Source organism: Panthera leo, chromosome B1, assembly GCF_018350215.1.
Source record: "Panthera leo isolate Ple1 chromosome B1, P.leo_Ple1_pat1.1, whole genome shotgun sequence".
Lineage (NCBI taxonomy): Eukaryota > Metazoa > Chordata > Mammalia > Carnivora > Felidae > Panthera > Panthera leo.
Window position 1 is genome coordinate 35,852,129 of NC_056682.1, and position 20,827 is coordinate 35,872,955.

The 20,827-nt window shown below is 38.9% G+C and overlaps 1 protein-coding gene across 3 annotated transcripts in view; it reads right to left on the minus strand.

The window, feature by feature from the left end:
- The window catches only part of XPO7 (exportin 7), a 40,080-nt gene extending 19,565 nt beyond the window's left edge, over window positions 1–20,515 (minus strand). Inside the window, exons 1-13 of one of the 3 annotated variants that reach the window (XM_042934659.1) lie at window positions 20,439–20,515; window positions 19,763–19,909; window positions 17,622–17,715; window positions 16,869–17,035; window positions 15,488–15,580; window positions 12,717–12,821; window positions 11,171–11,336; window positions 10,518–10,591; window positions 8,728–8,847; window positions 5,628–5,774; window positions 4,278–4,450; window positions 2,096–2,289; window positions 1,313–1,418 (exon numbers count right to left, since the gene is read on the minus strand). In XM_042934659.1, the coding sequence (XP_042790593.1) occupies window positions 1,313–1,418; window positions 2,096–2,289; window positions 4,278–4,450; window positions 5,628–5,774; window positions 8,728–8,847; window positions 10,518–10,591; window positions 11,171–11,336; window positions 12,717–12,821; window positions 15,488–15,580; window positions 16,869–17,035; window positions 17,622–17,715; window positions 19,763–19,909; window positions 20,439–20,459 (1,607 nt within the window). In that variant the 5' untranslated portion in view covers window positions 20,460–20,515. The remainder of the gene's footprint in view (window positions 1–1,312; window positions 1,419–2,095; window positions 2,290–4,277; window positions 4,451–5,627; window positions 5,775–8,727; window positions 8,848–10,517; window positions 10,592–11,170; window positions 11,337–12,716; window positions 12,822–15,487; window positions 15,581–16,868; window positions 17,036–17,621; window positions 17,716–19,762; window positions 19,910–20,438) is intronic. The other 2 variants (XM_042934658.1, XM_042934657.1) reach the window with 2 other exon arrangements.
- Between the last annotated feature and the right edge of the window lie 312 nt (window positions 20,516–20,827).

The window sequence follows — 20,827 nt, forward strand, 5'->3', positions numbered from 1 at the left end:
CGACTGAGCCACCCAGGCGCCCCTAAAAAAGATTTTCAGTAATCTCTACACCCAACGTGGGGCTCAAACTCGTAACACCGACATCAAGAGTTGCATGCTCTACTGAGCCAGCCATGCACCCCAGTTTTACTTTTTAATACGAAAAATATCAATAGCTGTATCTTATTTTCTTTTTAAGTTTTATTTTATTTTATTTGAGAGAGCAGAGACAGTGTGAGCAGGGGAGGGGCAGAGAGAGGGAGAGAGAGAATCTCAAACAGGGTCCACACTACCAGCACAGAGCACGATATGGGGCTCAAACTCACGAAACCATGAGATCATGACCTGAGCCGAAACCGAGAGTGGGAAGCTTAAGTGACTGAGCCACCCGGGTGTCCTTTTGATAGCTATATCTTATAAACAAAAGCTCTTTGAGATTCTCAAATACTATTTATTTATTTTTAAAGTTTATTTATTGAGAGAGAGACAGAGAGGGAGAGAGGGGAAGAGCATGCATGTGCGCAGGGGAGGGGCAAAAAGAGGAAGAGAGAGAGAATCCTAAGTAGGCTCCATGCTCTGCACAGAGCCTGATGTGGGGCTCGATCTCATGACTATGAGATCATGACCTGAACCAAAATCAGGAGCTGGATGCTCAATGGACTGAGTTACCCAGGGGCCCCGAGATCCTCGATACTTTTTAAGAGGACAAACAGTCTTGGTGAAAAGGTTTGAGAACCTCTGCAATAGAGTATTAAAAAATCCTGCCTTTTTATTTCCGTGTTAGGTGAAATTTTAGAAATCATTAAATGTTCATTTATAGGTTTTTTTAGAAAGATGGATAAGAATCACAGGTACAAAGTAACTTGAAATCCTCTGGGTGGAAAAGTTATGTCAAGAGATTTGAAAGGCTGCAGAAACTCTGCAATTCCATATTTGGAAATATTTGAAGAACCACAGTTTCCTATTAGTCTCACTCTGCTATTGCAAAAGTAGTCCACATTTCATTAACTCTGAGATACTGTCCTTAAAACTAAAAGCTACTCCCTACTGTCATTTTCCTAATTCTGTATCCATCATTTCCTTGCTGAATTACTGCAGATGTTTCCTCAGTAAAAGCTGAAGGTAGAATTTCTGCTATATTTATAAAATGTATTTATAAAATGTCTGCAGTTGGACCTTCATTTTCATGGGCAATCAGGTTTGTGAGATTACATTCTATACATGGGGAGGAAAGCACTAACAGAAGCAGGCCAAGCTCCCATGGCTTGAGAACACCAAAAGGAGCAGTGGCAGTCACAGCAGTGAAATAGAAAGCCTCTGTGAGACCACTTACCGACAGACAAGCTCGCCATCCATAGCATCTTGCTCATCAGTGCTGGCAAATGAAACCCGGCCACCAATCACTGCGCCAATGATGTAAACCAGCCATGTCAGCCTTCCTGCAACAGGAAGAAGACCTATTAGTGTCCACTCCAGTGGTTACTTCATTGAAGAAATTTCCTCACAGTGAGGTTCATTTCTTACTATGGGCTTCTGTAATCTTAAGAACACTATGGTAAAGCCATAATGCCTAACTCTTCCTACAGAGTATAGCTATCACCCCACTCTGCTAAGGGAAATTCATTAGGTAACAGACATTCTCCTATCAGACAAGGTCATTACTTTTATAGTCCAGTACTTTCTTGAAGTTAAAGACATCCATGTAGATAAGATTTTGGTTACTCTTCCCCAGCTACCTGTGGCATTTATTTATAATAGCCTTTCGTGCAGATGGAGGTAACTAATGATGGAAGAGTCATTTTGGGGTAAAGGGAGGAAAGAGAGGTGGTGATAAGGGGTGCCTGGGTGGCTCAGTTAGCTGAGCATCTGACTCTTGATTTCGGCCCAGGTCAAAATCGTGAGTAGGAGGAGCCCTGCGTGGAGCCCTGATTGGCTCTGTGTTGACAGTGCAGAGGCTGCTTGGGATTCTGTGTCTCGCCTCTCTCCCTCCCCCCCCAACTCCCCGACTTGCGCTCTCTCAAAAATAAACATTAAAAAAAAAAAAGAGAGAGAGGTGGCAACGAGTGAAGGGGTACTGGCAGCACCGCCTAACAGGCCACATCCCCCACCCACTCACCCTCCTGCACGGCGATGTCCATGGGGCTTGCGCTGGCGCTCTGTAGCAGCTCCTGATAGGATTGGGCAGACTGGTCGAACAACTGCACAAGGAGCGCACACGTCTTCTCGTATTCACAACGTCCGATAGTAGACAGCTGGTCCAGCTGCTGCTGCACCAGGCCTGTGTCCTCCAGAGGGTCTTCCAGTCCATCCCTGATCCCGAGGGAAGAAGAAGGCGGCTCTCTTAAAATATGCTATTGATTTCCTTACCACGACAGCTCTTGTTCTTCTGCATTTAGCCAACACTTCCACTGGTAGAGGCCCACATCCCCACACTCCCTTTTGCACAGAAGGAATATATATAAAAAGTGGGAAGACCAGTGTCGTCACCCTAGGATGCGTCTTCTTTAGATAGATTCTGTGTGTTCGTGTCCAGTCTTTTGATCTGAACAACTGCTCCCTTAACATTCGTCTGCCTCAACCCTCTCTGTCTTATGCTTCTCACCCCAGGGGCTCTTGGTCCTTGACTATAATAACCTTTGGGACTACAAATATCCTGTCCTCATGTGCGGTCTTTGTGGCCCAATGTATTTTGAAACTTAGAAATCTCCAGATTTTAATGAAGCAATATGAATGCTTCTACCATATAATATGAACCCTCAATGGACTCTCTGGGGTATCAAATACAACATTCCTGTAGCAAAATGTATCAATATTATGAATAGTCACAAAAAACATAAGTTTTAGAAAAAACTATAAATGTGCTCATACTAGCACATGTCAAGTTTTGCCACCAAATGCATTTTCATTCCAAACTGATGAGAAAATTTGGTTCTAGATCTTGGATTTCAGAATTGCAGTTGAGGCACTGTGGATCTACACCAGGTCCTACCTTACCTACTGCTCCTAGATTTAAAAATCTTGTCATACTGCAAGCTCTTTGTGTATTGCTACATTGTAGTGTGACACCCCAGCGGCTGCAACACTGCCCCCATTACAGCTAGAGTTCACAGTTGTGGGTGCACCATGGTCCACACACTGGGCCAGGACATAGCTGTGTGATCCTTCGAATAACCTTGCCCAAGAGCACACAGCTATTAACTGGCTTCCCTGGGCACAGAGCCTGCACGTCTAACCACTCCTCAACACTGCCTCAATGAAACCAGCTGAATCCTCAGGAAAAGAAACTATGTCACTAAGAGAAGGATGCTTTCGGGGCTCCTGAGGGCTCAGTCAGTTAAGTGTCTGACTCTTGATTTTAGCTCTGGTCACGATCTCATGGTTTGTGAGATCCAGCCCCACATCAGGCTCTGCACTGATATCGCGGAGCCTCCATGGGATTCTCTGTCTCCCTCTCTCTCTGACCCTCTCCTGCTTGTGCTCTCTCTAAAAATAAATAAATGTTAAAAAAAAAAAAAAAAAAAAAAAAAAAAAGAGAGAATGATGCTTTCTAGTGGGCTTCACAAATACTTGGATTTTGAAATGATTCAAGTCATTAACAGTTGAGACTATCACTCATGGCAATTAAATGTACTTGACTCTGAGCCAATTAAGATCTGATTTTAAAAATACCTCAGACCTTCAGAATCCAAGTAAATTCCCCTGAAAAACAGCTAACAAAAAAATCTACAAGAAAGGTCCCTAAACAAAGAATAACTTCACTTTATACAGGTCATTTTTGAAAGGGTCTAACATTTCTTTAGCTATAGATTTCCGGTCTAGTTAACAGTCAAGGTAGACAGAAACCATGTGTTCCTATAATACAATCAGCTATCCACTGCCTAGGATCATCTCCTAGTAAGCTCTGGATTGTGTCATCTTATTTACCCATTTATTTCTTCAGGAAAATAAAGCACCTATAGCTTACACATAATTCTTATCATCTATAGCTTATAAATGTTCCTCTCATGTTTAAAGGAAATCAGTGGCAAGGACAAACAGTATACTGATATACCTAGTAGTCAAAGATATTACTAAGGATGGCAAAAAAGAGAGACCTAATAAGTATGTTAAAGACTATTCTTTCAGATTTTATGCTCTCATCTGCTATTCTGCTGACATGAAAAAATGGCCATTAACAGCATTAGCTCCAAAAGAGAATCATGTCAAGAATGCCTTTGCCAAGTGGGTGTCTCATCTCTGGCAAGTCCAACACCAGGCAACTGGAGAGAGAATACTGAACCCTGTCCCAGGTTCCTTACCTCAGTATGATGTGCACAGATTCCAAACGGGATGTGATATAGGCTTTGGTGACCTCAGGAGTATAAGTTTCCAGCATGTGGGGCTCTGTGGCTTTCACGTATGGCACAGAGGCTGCCAACCGCTGCCATAGGCTCAGGAGATAGTGCACGCTATTCGGGGCAAATTCCCAGTGCTAAGGAAAGCCAAAAGAGTAGGAAGTATACTTCTCATTTCTGTACACAATACATTAGTCCCATGCCACTTGACACAAAGGATAAAGACTTGGGGAAAAAAAAAAGACAGATTTTTATGGGCTTTGTTCTGTGCATGACAACTCATCCAATGTACTTATTAGTATTTCAGAGATTAACCATCTAATAAAAAGAGCTGTTCTATCCTGGTTGTGTAAACCTTCCCACAAGGAAAGCCTTGCGTACGTGGTTCTCAAACATTAGTATCCATGAGGATCACCGGGAGAACTTGCTGGACACAGAGACACTTAGGCTCCACCCTGGACCTACTGAAGCAGAAATTATGGAGGTAAGACAAGCACTTGCATTTTTCATCAAACTCCAGAGGATTTTGAATCAAGCCATAAAATTTGAGAACCACTGCCTTATACTACGTGACTAAGAAAAAGATGTCACTAACTCTTCCCTCTTCTGTCTAGTTCCCTGTTCCAATCTTGCCTTTTTCAGAGTGATAATCTAAATATTATCCCTGCAATTCCTACAAGTTCCTCTAACCAAATCCTTGCACTTTTTTAAATGCAAATGAGTAGGCTGCAAGAACTACTCTGCAGAGTTGCCCTATACTTCTATTCACTTTGGCTTGAGGGAAAAAAGGGAATACAGGCACACCCATGGGTTTGGTTCCAGACCACTACAGTAGTGAGTCAAATGAATTTTTTGTTTCCCAGTGCACATAAGAAAGTTATGTTTGCACTATACTATAGTATATTAAGTGTGCAATAGCATTATGTCTAAAAAGACAATGTACATATCTTAATTAAAAAATGCTTTATTGCTAAAAATGCTAACCATCATCTGAGATTTCAGGAAGCTGTAATCACTGATCACAGATCACTGTAATACACATGAGAAAGCATGAAATATTGGGAGAATTACCAAAATGTGACACAGAGACATGAAGTGAACAAATGGTGCTGAAAAATGGCACAGACAGAAGACTTGCTCGACGCAGGGGTGCCATAAACGTTCACTTTGTCAGAAATGCAGTATCTGTGAAGCGCAATAAAATGAAATGCAAGAAAACGAGGTCTGCCTGTATTCTTAGAAGTTTAAAACCAATGAGCCAGAGAAAAGGTTCCTATGTGTAGGTGAGAGAGAGACAAGCAATCAAAGACAAACCTGTAGGCTGGTCACTGTGAAGTTAGCTATCAATCGGATGACCTCAGGGTAGTTTTCCACCTTTACTAATTCTCCCAGTTGATAGTTACTCTTCAATCGGGCCAGTAGTCTGCAAAACTCATGGTAATTGTTTGGGTCTGATAAACTCTGGTGACAGCACAGAAGGAAAATGAAATGTAAAATGTGATTCACTATACTTCCAGAATGACATTTGGGATGGCATGAGGGGAAAGGAGAATCTACTTTAACTTCTGAGCTACAGGTCCTCCCTTAGAATGACACATCTCGGGGTGTCTGGGTGGCTCAGTCAGTTAAGCGTCCAGCTTTGGTTCAGGTCATGATCTTGCGGTTCGTGAGTTCGAGCCCTGAGTCATGGTTTTTTGGTGACAGCTCAGAGCCTGGAGCCTGCTTTGGATTCTGTGTCTCCCTCTCTCTCTGCCCCTCCCCCACTCGTGCTGTGTCTCTCCAAAATGAATGTTAAAAAAAAATTAATAATAAAAAAAAAAGAATGACACTTCTGTTAGCATGTTTAAAAACAATTTTTTTTAAAAGTTGTTTTTAAAAAGGGACGGTCGCATCTATTATTTCATGTGTTCATAAAAATCATCCTGTGAGATAAAATTTCTAGCATCAATAAAGAGTCTGAAATAGAAGCCCAGAAGGATCACATTAATTGCCTAAAGTGGCTATTAAATAGCATAAAAGGAGCACATTCTAAGATATGACTGGTCTTATACTGATAAAAAAATTATGAAATTTTCATTCTCACATCTGTCAGATTTATCATTAAATAAGACTAACACTTCAGTGGCAAAGTTACACAAATGTTTAGTTTATTTACATTATATCACCATTGTTATAATAAATTTAGTCCTATATTAGTATGTTTATGTGTTTTACTTCATACTTCTATCAAACACTTTGGATTTGCTTGCATATTAGACAAACATATCTGTTTTCTTACACAGGTCTTCCTCTATTAGCATACTTTGTTTTGTTCACCAACACATCCCTGGCACATAGTAGGTGATCTGTGTATTTGTTAAATGAATAAATGCATTTTTAACAGTCTTCAATAAATGCTGCTGAGAAAATTGGACAGCTACATGCAAAAAAAAAAAAAAAAAAAAAAAAATAAACTGGACCACTTTCTTATATCATACACAAAAATAAACTCAAAATGGACTATAGACTTAAATGTGAGATCTGAAGCCATTATACTCCTAGAAGGAAATGTAGGCAGTCATCTTCTTGACAATGGCTACAGCAACATTTCTTTAGATATGTGTCCTCAGGCAAGAGAAAGAAAAGCAAAAAATAAAGTGCTGGGGCTATACCAAAATAAAATGGTTTTGCATAGTGAAGGAAACCATCAACAAAATGAAAAGACAACCAACCCACTGAATGGGAGAAGATATTTGCAAATGATATAAATAAGGGGTTAACATCCAATATATATAAAGAACTCATACAACTCAACACCAAAAAACAACCTGATTAGAAAATGGGCAGAGGATCTGAATAGACATTTTTCTGAAGACATATAGATGTCCAACAGACACATGAAAAGATGCTCAATATCATTAATCCTCAAAACCACAATGAGATACTACCACTTACACTTGTCAGAATAGCTAGTTAAAAAAAGACAAGAAATACTGGGGCACGTGGCTGGCTAAGTCATTAGAGCATGCTACTCCTGATCTCAGAGTCATGAGTTCAAACCCCACAATGGGTGTAGAGCTTACTTTAAACCAAACAAAAAATCTTGACCCAAAAAGACAAAAAATAACAAATGGTGGTGAGGATGTGGTGAAGAACAAACTCCCATGCACTGTTGGGAGGAATGTAAATTGGTGCAGTCACTGTGGAAAACAGTATGGAGGTTCCTCAAAAAAGTAAAAACAGAAATACCATATGATATAGTAATTCCACTACTGGGTATTTACTCAAAGAAAACAAAAACACTAACCTGAAAAGATATATGCACCCTTATGTGTACTGCAGCATATACAACACAATAACCAAGACATGGAAGCAACGTAAGTGTCCAGTGACAGATGAATGGATAAAGAAAAGTGGTGTGTGTGTGTGTGTGTGTGTGTGTATGTGTGTGCATATATATAGAGAGGCAGACAGAGAAAGACAAATACCGTATGATTTCATTTATATGTGGAATCTAAAAAACAAAACAAATGAACAGACAAAAAAAAGCAGAGACAGACCTATACATACAGAGAACAAACTGATGGTTGCCAGAGAGGAAGGTTTGTGGGGATGACCAAAAATGGGTGAAGGGGGAGTGGGAATACAGACTCCTAGCTATGGAGTCAATAAGTCACAGGGACAAAAGGTACGGCACAGGGAATATAATCAATGGTATTGTAGTAGTGTTGTGTGGTGACAGATGGTAGCTACACTTGAGGTAAGAATACCATAACATAAAGAGTTGTTTCACTATGTTGTACATCTGAAACTAATGTAACATTCTGAGACAACTATACTTCAACTTTAAAAAAAAAAAAAATTTTTTTTTTTTTTTTTAAACAGAGGGACAGGACTAAGTATATTTAAAAATGAAATGCTTGTATGGTATTTCCTAGTGTAGAGAAGTGGTACTTTAAGAAAAGTAGGTGTTGGCTGAATCTCTGGGACTGAAAAAGACAAAAAGGGCAATCGAGTTACAGAATGTATATATTAGAAAAAGCACTTTATCTCTCTTCCCACCTAAAAGCAGCCCTATACACTTAGGTAAATAATGTATATTAAAAAAAAAAAGAAACAAAAACAAAAACCACATTTCTTGAGGGAAAATTACTAGCTCTCTCCCTATTTTTCCTGTATAAGTCCTGCATTCTTGAAGCGAGAGCATACAAATCCCTCGTTTGGGATCAAGAAACTGCCTACAGATACAGATTCACTTAAACCTTCTGAAGAATGACACACCCAACTGCTCTCTAGGATTTCTGCTAAGTGTGGCCTCTAGACGGATTTCCTTCTGACTCCTAACAGATAGGCATATACTAATCACCCCCACCCCCACAACAGCATATATATGTATGTATTTATTCAAATAAAAATAAATCCTCAAAAATCTTACCTGTGGGTTTTCCAGTATTCGTTTAACACCATCAACAAGATGAGAGAGAAACTTGGCCCTCTCTGCATTATTAAACAGGGATCTTCTGACTGAGGCAATCTGTACTAAGCAGGATAATACCTAAAAGCAGATGCAATCCAAACACAATTGATTAAAAAGATGATATGGCTATTCCATATTATCTTTTCCCTCCTTCCCCTCCTATAATATTCTTCTTACATATGCCATTAATTCTTTCCTTTCAACCCCTGCTACCATTTCAATGACGTAGAAAAAGTTCAGGAAGATGCAACTTAGGATATTGGAAACAGCTTTATTACAAGAAAAAAAAACCCCATTAGATCCAAGTTACCATAACAACTAGTTAAATCCAGAGTTTAGAAATTCACTTAGGTATTATTCTTTGACCACCTACTGGCTTCTTTGATTCTTGTTAAGATATGTATTTAAGGTTTTAAAATATCATTCAATTCATAGTTTAAGTAAAGTTTTAGATTTGGTTTTCTCTGTTTCATGAAGAATTTTGGCTCATCAGGCTTTGCTATGTAGTGCTATAATGAAATAACCAAGTTATATCTGTGTCCTAAAAAAACCCAGGCTTTATACTGAAAACACTTCTCTTTCCCCACTATGTTAGATATTTACACTGTTTGCCCCTCCAGATCTGTATCTTCTATCATTCTCCACACTGCTCTACTCCTTCAGAAGCTGACTTCTGTTAACTAAGCAGAGCCAAGCTCCACTGCCCTCTTGCCTCTAGTAGGCCTCAACCACTGGAAAGTTCTAGCAGGAGATTAAGGGCAGGAAGAGAGAGGCACCCCTTCTCAACTCCTGGCTGGGCCATGATTGGCAGTATCCCTACTTCTGCTGTCCAGCCCTCCCCTAAGCCACAGCTTCAGCTCTTTCCAGGGTTTTCTCCTCTTGCCCCCAAGGGCTCCCCACTATTGTACTCCCTTAAGGGTGTATGGCACCTCACCACCCCTTGTTGGATTCCCTTAACGTTGCCCACATATCTTTACAAATAGTCCTTTCACTAACTACCCCTCTTGAGTGAGCTACCTTTTCCTGAAGTAAACGTAAAGATAAAAACAGCAATGTTTCATGTTTCTACTAAAGCAAAGGTCTACATTTGGAAAAGTACCATAATAACCAGGGAAACAGTCTACTGTAGAAAAACTATGCAAAACATCCATTACTTTCCTGTTTTATTTGTGTGTTTCGTACAGTAGCATTTTACACCAAACAATTTGAAATATGAGACCAGTATCTCTTAGGACCTGGATAATTTTGAGATTTGAGGAGGGTAATTATTCTGCTTTAAAGAAGAAATGCATTACTTCCAAGAGCCCTCAAATGTTGTCCAGGATAGTATACAAATTTGTCTTCCCCTTACAGCTTCCATTTATCACCTATGTAACATGTGCCTGAGGATTTTAAAAACTTTTCTTGGGCAGGATCATCTTCATTTAGACAATACAAGGTGAACCCTCCCACTCCAGCCTGTGATTTGAGGTGTAGTATAAAGTCAGATTCAAGATAAGACCAAAAGAGCTTGACATCTGCAGCAATTTGTCATTAGACAGGAATAAATTTAGAGAGAATTAAGTTAAGACTTTACTGCAAGAACCTTTAGGGTACAAGCTTTACCACAAAAGGCTAGATAACTACCCCCACTATTTCTATGCCTTGCTTCTAGGATTTTATACAACAAAATGAACAAGCATAAGGCTCATTCACCATTGCTACTTTCTAGAAGTAGGTTTGTTTTAGAAACTGTGGTCCTGACTCACCAGAGGTGAAAATGAAGGAGGGATGGAATGATACAGGTCAAAAAACAGCTGCAGAGTTGAAGAATCTAAGAATGCTGGAAAAAGACAAAGGAGTGCGTTACTGAGTATGTCTGCTCGTTGCCAGTGGTACACATGGGACTATGTATCAGTGGACATCTCCCTGCTTTCCTATCTCCCAGTGTTTACCTCCTTTCAAAGTGACAAGGTAAGAGGGGCTTTTTGTTTCCCTCACTGCTGTTTTTAGAGAACTAGGTTTTAGCTCCTCTAAGAGACAGATTCATTTTTCTGACTCTCAGAGAACTTAAACCAATCAGGACTGTGTTCAAGTTTTATCCTAAAGAACACAGAATAAGAACAAGTTCTTTTATTTCATTTTTAAAGCTAGAAATTATGTCAAATGAGTAAGATCACAGAGGTCTCTAGGTGATTAATGTAGGAAGGTCAAAGTTACATTCGTTAGTAACCCAGTAACTAAAAAAAGGCTCTGAGGCTGAGGGATCTGTAAGATTCCTCCAACAACCTCTTCCTCACTTTATCAAGGCAGATGCTGACCTTCTAAATTGTCTCTAACAACAAGCAAAGGGTTGTCATCCCACAGACGCTGTGCAGGTCTGAGCAGCAGCAGTCTGTCCCAGGTGGTAAAATTCTGTTACCTGATCTCCAGCTGGTGGGGATCTGTACTGTGCACAGGTCATCTGAGGACTCGTCAGTAGAAGTGCCGATGAAATCAAAGTTTAGGCAGTTATGAGTGAGTTTGAGCAATTGCATGAGCAAGCCATGCTGACTTTCATCATTCAAGTTTAGATTCTTTCCTGAAGCCTGTAAAAGTGACCACATAATGAGCCCCAAACAATCACTCCTCTCTTCCCAGCTTGCTGCCAGACTCCTGAGAAGGCTGTTAAGCCAGAAAAGGAGGGCAGTATTTCAACTCAATAAAGTAAGTTTTCCCCTGCAAAAGACGCTGTACTTCCATCACCTTAACGTCACTATGAAAATCCTAGATCCTTATTTACTATAAAAACATGAAACTGGTATTTAAAGACCTCCTTCTTTGGACACTTATCCTTTAAATGTTGTAGACACAGTGACCACAAGGGATTCTGAAGCAATATGGGATGTGTGGTTGTTCCATTTGCTATGAGATCCTAATAATTTCTGGATAGCGTCTGTGAACTCAGTGACTGGCTGGCTAACTGTTTTTGACAGTATCAGTGGGGAGGAGTCAATCCTCAGTTTTCTCCAAAGCTTTTCCCCTCCAGGGGGTACAACAGCTTTTGCCAGGCAGCTTGCCCAACCTGAGGACTGTTTGGGAATTCTGAGGTAGAATGAAGTAATTGAGGAAGATGAAGATCATTAAATGGAGCAACAGAAAGAATCCAAACTTGCTTCTAAAAGTTGACACATAATGGAAAAAGAGACTGAAGACAAAAACAAAACAAAAACAAAAACCCAACTCCCCCAAACCCCCCACAACAAAACAAAAACAAACAGCCAGAGGCTAATCCCATTTAGCTTTCTACAGAGAGAAGCTTCCTTACACATTGTTACAAATGTGTAGAACTCATAGGTGAGCATTGTTTTCTTAGTTCAACTCTATCCATAAATGAACCACAACACCAATTTTCTGCTTTAAAACAGGTAATTTCCTTATATGATAACTGTCTACCCCTTCAGGATATGAAATCTAAATGGATGTTAAAAATTCAAAATCTACTTTTCCTTACAGATGTTGCTTGTTTATTTGCTGCCTGTAACTCAGCAGGGGGCAGGGGAGCTGGCCTGTTTCAGTATGCTAACAATGCAGCCTGAACCTACTTTCAGAGCACTAAGAATCCAAACACCATAAAGCTAACATGCCTTTACTCCATGAAGGGAGATTTTATGTGCGTATAAAAAAAGCAAACAGCAAGTCCCAAATTCTGTGCTATACTAGATTCCTTGGGATATGTGTTCATTTACTGTGCTTTGCTTAGGGGAACAGCTCTGAAATAGGGCAATTCCAATCCTTTTCCTAATGTCAGTGGTCAGCGTGCCACTTTCTTCCGCATCTCAGAGGCAGGTGTCGTAGGAGAGATCGTGATGGTTAAAGGGCTGCACCAACTCTCAAGGGGTTGGCTTGGAGCTGACCCCTAACAGGTCCCCACTCATTCTCATCCTTTCAAAGAGGCCTAGGAAGGAGGACCCAACCTACAATCTTACCTGTTTTAGTAAATTGCAGGAAAGTGTGAAGATATCAAATAACGATGAATCTCGGAAAGAAGAGGCTATTTTTCTGTGCTTGGTTAAAGGATGGGTGGTGTCTGCCTGTGCAAAAAATAAACCAATCCAAGTTTTAGAATTAATTGCAAAGAAAAAAAACTTTCATGCAGACTTCAAATAAACTAGGATTTCCAATAAAACCAACTTGTATATACAAAATACATTTTTAATGTTTAAATCACCATTAACTTATGTATAGTAAGAGGATGCAAAGGACAATAAGCGGCTAACAGCTAGCCAGGATCTGTCTATTGCTTACAGATGGAAGACGGAAAGAGAGATGAGTATCTCCGCTGCAAAGTTTTAATTTCCTCTGCACAAGGGGGTAAAATTTAACAAACTGCTGGCAGATATTGCTAATAATTACTAGCATGTTGTATTGTGGCTTAGTCTCAGAAACAGACAGTGGCAAGGCTTGGGTTTGGTAAACAATCTGCTCAGGGCTAAAGTTACCATAGAATTTCTACAACAGTCATTAATTAACTAACAACCATGAACTTAGGATAACTGACAATAGCCCACAACATTCTCTGCCTTCTCTAACCTATTTCAACATGTAGTCTCTATCCCAGAAGTGAGCACTTAAATTGAATGGTTGTATTGGTCTCTCATTTTTTTCCTCTGTTCTTCTCTTTTCAGCCAAACTTTAAAGGTTTCTGTGGTTAAGGACTCCATCGCTGGCTTCTTTAGTATGCCCTCTATTTCTGACACACAGACACTTCAGTAAGGGAACAAAGGAATTTCAAGGTTACCAAGGGAATTTTTAGTCCAACCACCTACCGAAAGCTTAAATCTCTTCTATAGACCAATCAACTCATTCAAGAGGGGGCTCATTAAAGAGTAATGCAGCATTCCCCTTGATTCTCTCTTTTTTTTTTAACGCTTTATCTATAAGTAATCTCTACACCCAGTGTGGGGCTCAAACTCACGACCATGAGATGAAGAGTCACATGCTCCTCCTACTGAACAAGCCAGGCACCCCTCCCTTGATTTTATTTCTAAGTTCAAACACGAACTTAGACAGAAAAATGCTGATTTAAATCTGACAATCCCCTCCCCCCAAAAAAACACAAACCCAACAGAAAATTGAATTTTATAGTGGTTCAAAATATTCCCCAATTCTAGCTTCACTGTCACTGTGTCATCATAAATGTCTTGAATATTATTCCATTGCTAGATTATGTACCATATTCCAAGTATGCTGATCATAATAGAGAATAATTACATTAAGTACATTACACACATTTCCATTAAGAAAGACAAAAGTTTGAAGTTTTCTTTTTTAAAAATATTAACATTAATGTATTTTGTGGGGCCAAGCTTCAAAGAAGAGAACATTAAAAAAAATTTTTTTAAATGTTTATTATTTATTTTTGAGAGAGAGACAGAGAACAAGTGGGGGAGGATTAGAGAGAGAGGAAGACACAGAAGCCAAAGCAGGCTCTAGACTCTGAGCTGTCAGCACCGAGCCCAACGCAGGGCTCAAACCCATGAACCATGAGATCATGACCTGAGCCAAAGTTGGATGCTTAACTGACTGAGCCACCCAGTCACCCCCAAAAAGGAGAACATTAACTCCACAATCTCTGTATTTAGTTAATGCATGCTTTACTACTACCACAAAGGTAATAGCAGTTACATTAATAAGTTAGTTGTTAAGAGCATAGGTTCTGGAATAAGACTATGTGGGTTCAAATTCAGATACTTTTGCTTGCTGACTGTGACATCTTAGGCAAATTATTTACCTTTATGTGCTTCAGTCTCCTCATATAGAAAACGGGACAACCATAGTACCTACCTCACAGGACTACTGTGAGAATAAAATTAGTTAATATAAGTGAAGTCTTTAGAACAGTGCCTGTCACATAGTAATCACTCAAAAGTATAAGCTATTATTATTTTGATAATGATTGATCACAGTGGGGATCACATGTGACATAGAATATAATATGGACTCCAGATTTTAAATGGCTGTAAGCTGATGCATTTATAGTAGTACTAACAGTTAAAATTTCTCAGGGTTAATAAAAATGTCTGCATAAATATGCACCATAGCAACAGTGATGCCAATGTAATTAACAGCTGACAACCGAAGGGTGAGATGTCACAATTAATATTAATACTGGCCTGTTCAATAATTATAAAATTTTAGCCGGATATAAAAGTAAATGACTACCAAAATAATAGCCAGAGCGAAAGAAAGCCACTGGTGTTTCCTCTGTAGTAATCTATAACGTCAATGGATACTCAAATAATTATTTGGTATTTAGCACAATGTTTTATGCATTCTAAAAAGATCCCCTCACAAATCTTTAATAGCACATGGGAACTGAGTTTTAAATGATTATAAACACATACTAATGTATACAGAAGTGGCACACAAATATTCTGGTTCCACTTTTGTGGTCCCTTTTTTGGACTCATTTAACAATTGTTTCATTAACGTTTTGACTTAGGACTGTTCCTCCCATCTCTCACAATGAACCTTAATTCCAGCAAGGATAGCTAGCTGATGGGAGGATCAAATATTCTGGAGACAGAAGAGGACCAGGACATTAAGAATGAGGAAGGTTGCACTTACAGAGGAAAACCCAATGGAACTATTGTTTCAAAGGGCATTAATCACTTACCGCAAAAGCACACAACTGCCAAAAAAGATCATCCCACACATAGCAGAAAACACCAATACTGAGAAAAAATATGGCACTTACTTCAATGAGGAAGGCTGTAGCACTTACTTGATTAATTTCATTGGTTAGCTGAGATAAAATTGTGACGCCAATGATGCAGTATTCAACACTATCCTGGAAAAAAAAAACAAAAACAAAAACAAAAACATAAGGTAGAAGTTGGGATGTGCAGCTTGATTTCAGCAATGGCAGTGCACTCACAATTTTGAAATGGCACAATCCTGTGTTGCTATCAAAACTGCCTGGATAAGGTAGCAAGGAATTGCAGTTTAAAACTGTTGCTTTGCTGGGGCGCCTGGCTGACTCAGTTGGTTGAGTGTCTGACTTCAGCTCAGGTCACGATCTCATGGTTTGTGAGTTCAAGCCCCATGCTGGGCTCTGTGCTGACAGCTCAGAGCCTGCAGCCTGCTAGGGATCCTGTGTCTCCCTCTCTATGCCCCTCCCTGCTCATGCCTCTGTCTCTCTCTTTCTCTCAAAAAGTAAATAAACATAAAATAAAATAAAATAAAATAAAATAAAATAAAATAAAATAAAATAAAATAAAATAAAATAAAACTATTGCTTTGCAGCACACAAAACCTAGCAGTCATGCAGGGAGACTGCTAAATCTGCCTTTATCAACATTGAGGCCTTTTGTACTTTAAAAATACTCGTATTACCTCATATCCATTATACAAAGAGAAACTGGCAAAATACATTTAAGATAAGTGACAAATGAATGCATAACATAATTTACAAAGAGACTACATACAATAAGAAAAAGACAACCAGATTTTTAAAATGTACATAAGATATAAACAGGAAGTTCACAGAAGAAAATAGGTAGTAAATTAACAAATGAAAATTTTGTTTTGTCTCATTTATAACTCAAATGCTGAGATACTAATTCTTTTTAGCTATTAAATTGGAAAAATTAAAAAGCTGAGCTCGCAGGGTGAAGGTACGGGAGAAAGGCAGACACTCTTTAATTGCTGTAGGAAACAACTTTTTTTGAGGATAATTTGGAAGTATCTTTGACAGCCAAAAACGCACATAGCCCTTTGATTGTATAATTCCATGGCTAGGAATTCACCCTTCAAACACACTTACTCCAAATATGACAGGTATATATATTCTAGGATATTCATTCAAGTGTTTACGTAACAGTCAAAATATAAAACTAAACTAAATGCCCACCTATATAAGAAATTAGTTAACTAAATTATGGTACCTTAAGATTGGAACAGAGTTTGTGCTGACGTGTAAACACGCAAAGCTAAGGCATATTAAAGGTGAAAAAGACACAGAAGAGAATGTATAAGATAATACCACTTTGTGTAATGTTTAAATGTGTAATGTTTATTACATATGCGTATGCAAGCTGCTTCTCACATTCCTATTACATCAGATATATACATCTTACCTGTAAAAACCTTGTGACATCTGTGATTGCATTTCTGAAGACATAGTCATCCTTCTGACAGTCAAACCAGCCCAGTTTTGTGATCCTGGCATATAACTGAATAAGCGCTTGCGTCACAAAAGTCGCCAACTTTGGCCGAGTGGCAAGGTAGTTGAGCACATAGTTCCCTACAAAACAAAAAAAGTCACATAAAGCAAGCTCTGCCAGGGAAGGGCAAACATCTTTAAATATACGAAATGTCTGAGGAATGGTAAATTTAGACTATTTCCCCTAAACCTCCTGTAACTCTTGTTTTTGTTGTATTCCCTTAATTCTTAATACTACTGAGAAAATGGCACTTTGAATTTAAGATTACTAGGCTTTCCAATTCAGGATTTTATACTTGTCACAATGAAGACCCTGGAGTATGGCCGTTCTGAATGTACTTGAGCTTGAATGTACTGAGCTTGTCTGCACAGAATTCAAAATCCTTAACAGTTGTTTTTTCTTAGTTATTAGTGGCAGTAAAGGCTGAACAAAACAGTCTGATGACAAAGGACAGGACTGTCCCCCTGATGACAAAAGGGAGGACTTAGACTTATCTAGAAATAATTATATAAGGCCCCTAATTCTGGAAAAAACCTGGATTCTATATATTTTTTATGCTCAGCAATTTCAGAACATTATCAAACAAGCAACACGAATTTAACTATTATTAGCACATCATTAAACAAACTAATTTCTTGAGGGAAAAACTGATAATTCTCTACTTACGAATATCTATGCGTTGCTCCAATGGTAGAGGGTTGTTTGTGCGTGATACAAGCTTTGTAAGGCATGTAGCTGCCAGTAACTGGGAGTAAGAGGACTGTGAAAAGAGGGGGGAAAAGACTCAGAATTCAATTTTATTGAATTAGTCAGTCATGAGGCTTTTTATTTGGATATCTATGCTTAGATTGAAGAAAAATTAATCAGTTTTGCCATTTTCTTCGTTTCTCTGCATTTTAGAGGGCCTCAGGAAAAACGAGTCCCACACATAGTACGTGTTCACTTAACTGATTTCAGTTACGAACAAGGCAGTATGAAGTGAATGGCCTGATCAAACTGAACCCAGTGCCACTTCTGTATCACTTAGAGGGGGTCACTTCAGAAAGATATTAAGAAGACAGATCTCTTATTTAAACTGAGAAATCTTCAGTCAAAAGCCTTGTTATAATGATGCTTCAAAAAGTTTCAACTCAAAATATTCCTGTAGTATACCATTAGAAAGTTTAAAAAAAAAAAAAAAAGCAGCATTAGAGGAAGTCATTACATTAAGCTGTACAGTTAATCCTAAACTTTTATCTTCACAGCAGCATAACTAGCAATCAGATACAGCTTTCCAGAATGTATATGGTAGTTTTAAAGTAAATTTATAACAATTATTTATGAGAAAGAAAAATTATGCCCTGTGCAAGGGAATAGCATTATCATATTCTCGTATGTGGATTTTATGAATTTTAACCTTATGGAGAATCAAGAGTACTCTAACTGATCATAATGTATAAAAGGGAGCCATGTACAAATTCTTCCATGTGGCTCTATTATAATAGTGTCATGTAACAGTGACAGACTCAGAACTATTAAAACAATTTAATTAAGGTTTAAGGATAATTTCCCACGACACTAAAAGTCCTTAAGACAGCAGGCTATCCATAGGCACTGCATAATGCCACCAGTTATAAAAAACTTTATGCTTAAGAAAAAAAAATCTATAAAAAAATCACTTGACATGTGACTTTTACTCAACAGCCCTGAACATGGGTTAACTGATTACAGCAGGTGTGTCAAATCACTAATAACGCAAGAGAGGTTACTCTAACTGCAGAATAGAGCATATAAATGTAACTATACATTATATAACATCTAAGTGGTTTTCACACATAATTCCAATAAATCTGCTAGGTCACTCTAAGAAGTCAATAGAGATTAGAAGGAAGCACCCACTATAATTGTGTTTAGTATTGCACCAATTTATTCCAGCCTGTTTTACGTACTGACTGTCAACGTGAGGATCTGGAGTTAACGATGTCAGATACGATAGGGTGGGGCCCCAGTGGGAGTCACCTGTAAGAGCTGGTTGTGCATCTCCCATAGCACAAATATACAAATCTAAGTGGGTCAATCCTAAGACTGAGCGACTGGAAAGCAATATACAAAACACTACATGCAGAAGCAGAGCAGAGCACTCTACAACCTCTGACCCGGGTCTCTGTAACCTTCAGATATTTGCTGCCAGTCGGGATTCTGACTCTCGGTGCCCTTTCATGATACCCTGGTTGGATTCTTACCCTTCCCTTCCTAAGATCTCCATCTTGCCTAAAATGTTAACTTAATCAAATTATGTCTCATTAACAGCATTATATTGATCACCACACTGCCATTTTTAAGCTGGAAGGAGCTCTGATTCCCTTTTTAAAAACTGTAACTTCTTGTAGTTTTCGTTGTCAAGATTTTCCCCAACCCCTCTGAGGCAGTAAGCAGTGACTCTGGTACAGAGGAGGAAGAACAGAGGTGACCAGGGAGCTTGTACGCTGTGTGACACGGGCTATGTGGGTAAGAAAGGTCTGTCTTCTTTGTAAAGGATATGAGGTGGTACTTAAGTGTGAGAAACAGGAAAAAAAAAGTCCCAGAAATTTGATTCAAGATGAAAAATGAGAGAACAAGATATATTTCAGTGAGATTTTCCTGATGGGGCTGTGTGTCCTTTTGTTGTCGACCAGGCAGCTGGCTATGGTGCTTTTTAAAGGTGAAATTAAGGAGGCAGAGGTACCTAGAAGAATTAAGGAACAAAACTTATCCCAGTCCACCCTTAAACTTAGAATGTATTTTCCTAAACCTCTCTGATCCTACAGGATTTTTCAAGCCTTACGTACACTTCCTCTTTCGAGGAGCAGCTGGCACTTGCTCAGGCAATCAGGGCTGTTGGTGAATTCAACCAAGGCTTTCTCTGCCTGCAGTCGAGTGGTTGTGTCTGTTGTTTCATAGAGCTGTTTGCACAGATTCTCGAGTTGGGCCAGGCTCTGGAAAAGATCAGTCAAGAAAGAAATCAGTCTATACACACAATGTACTGTCCTCAAAGCCACTAGACAAAGATAAGTAATAATCAATGGAGAGAGACTTGCTTTTCAACTCTGAGGAGAATCTGGGTGACCTTTATCTAATAATAACTATTTATAGCTTTTTAAAAATTTTATGCTTTAGAAGACAAAATGATAAAATACCTAAAATGTCTATCTATGCTTTTTTAGTCATTGCCTTAAAGATCAATCACAAACAATACATTTTTCATTGCAAATACCCATCCTCCTAAGCTTTTCCAAAAGGCTTTCAAATAAAAATTCAGAATTTACTTGCTCTCCCATCAATTTCAAAACTCAATACTAGAGGCATTCCTGTAAAATTAAGCACATAAACACACAATGTGTCACACATCTTTAAATAGTTTTAAATATTTTCCCTTTGCCTAGTAGTTATTAGCTTACAATTCTGTGTCTGAATAAATAAAGATGGACAACCTCTCTGGGAAAGCTTCAGAATGCATGTACGCACCTTCCTCCCTGGATCCCTCATGTTTAAAGTTCAGCAGACTCTCTTCTCTTGTTGTACTTTAAACTCGTGCTTCAGCTCCAAATTTAAAGTGGAAGGGTCAAAACAGATTCAACCCTAGCACATGCTCAGACGGAGATAAGATGAGGGAAACGCCCCCAAACAAACCCTTCTCTCCAAATCTTGAAACAGTTCCAGGGAGGCAGGAAGGGGATGGGTGTGTGCTTCAGTCAGAACCCAAAGGGATGCAAGTCTACTTCCACTGAACGTGGAAGTGTTGAGAAGCAAAGAGGAAAGAAACCTGTAAGAGTGCACTTAACTGTCACCTCTCACTGACTGAAGAGGAGGGCAAACATCTGTTAGTTTTTAAAGAAATGGTTTGGACTTTAAGA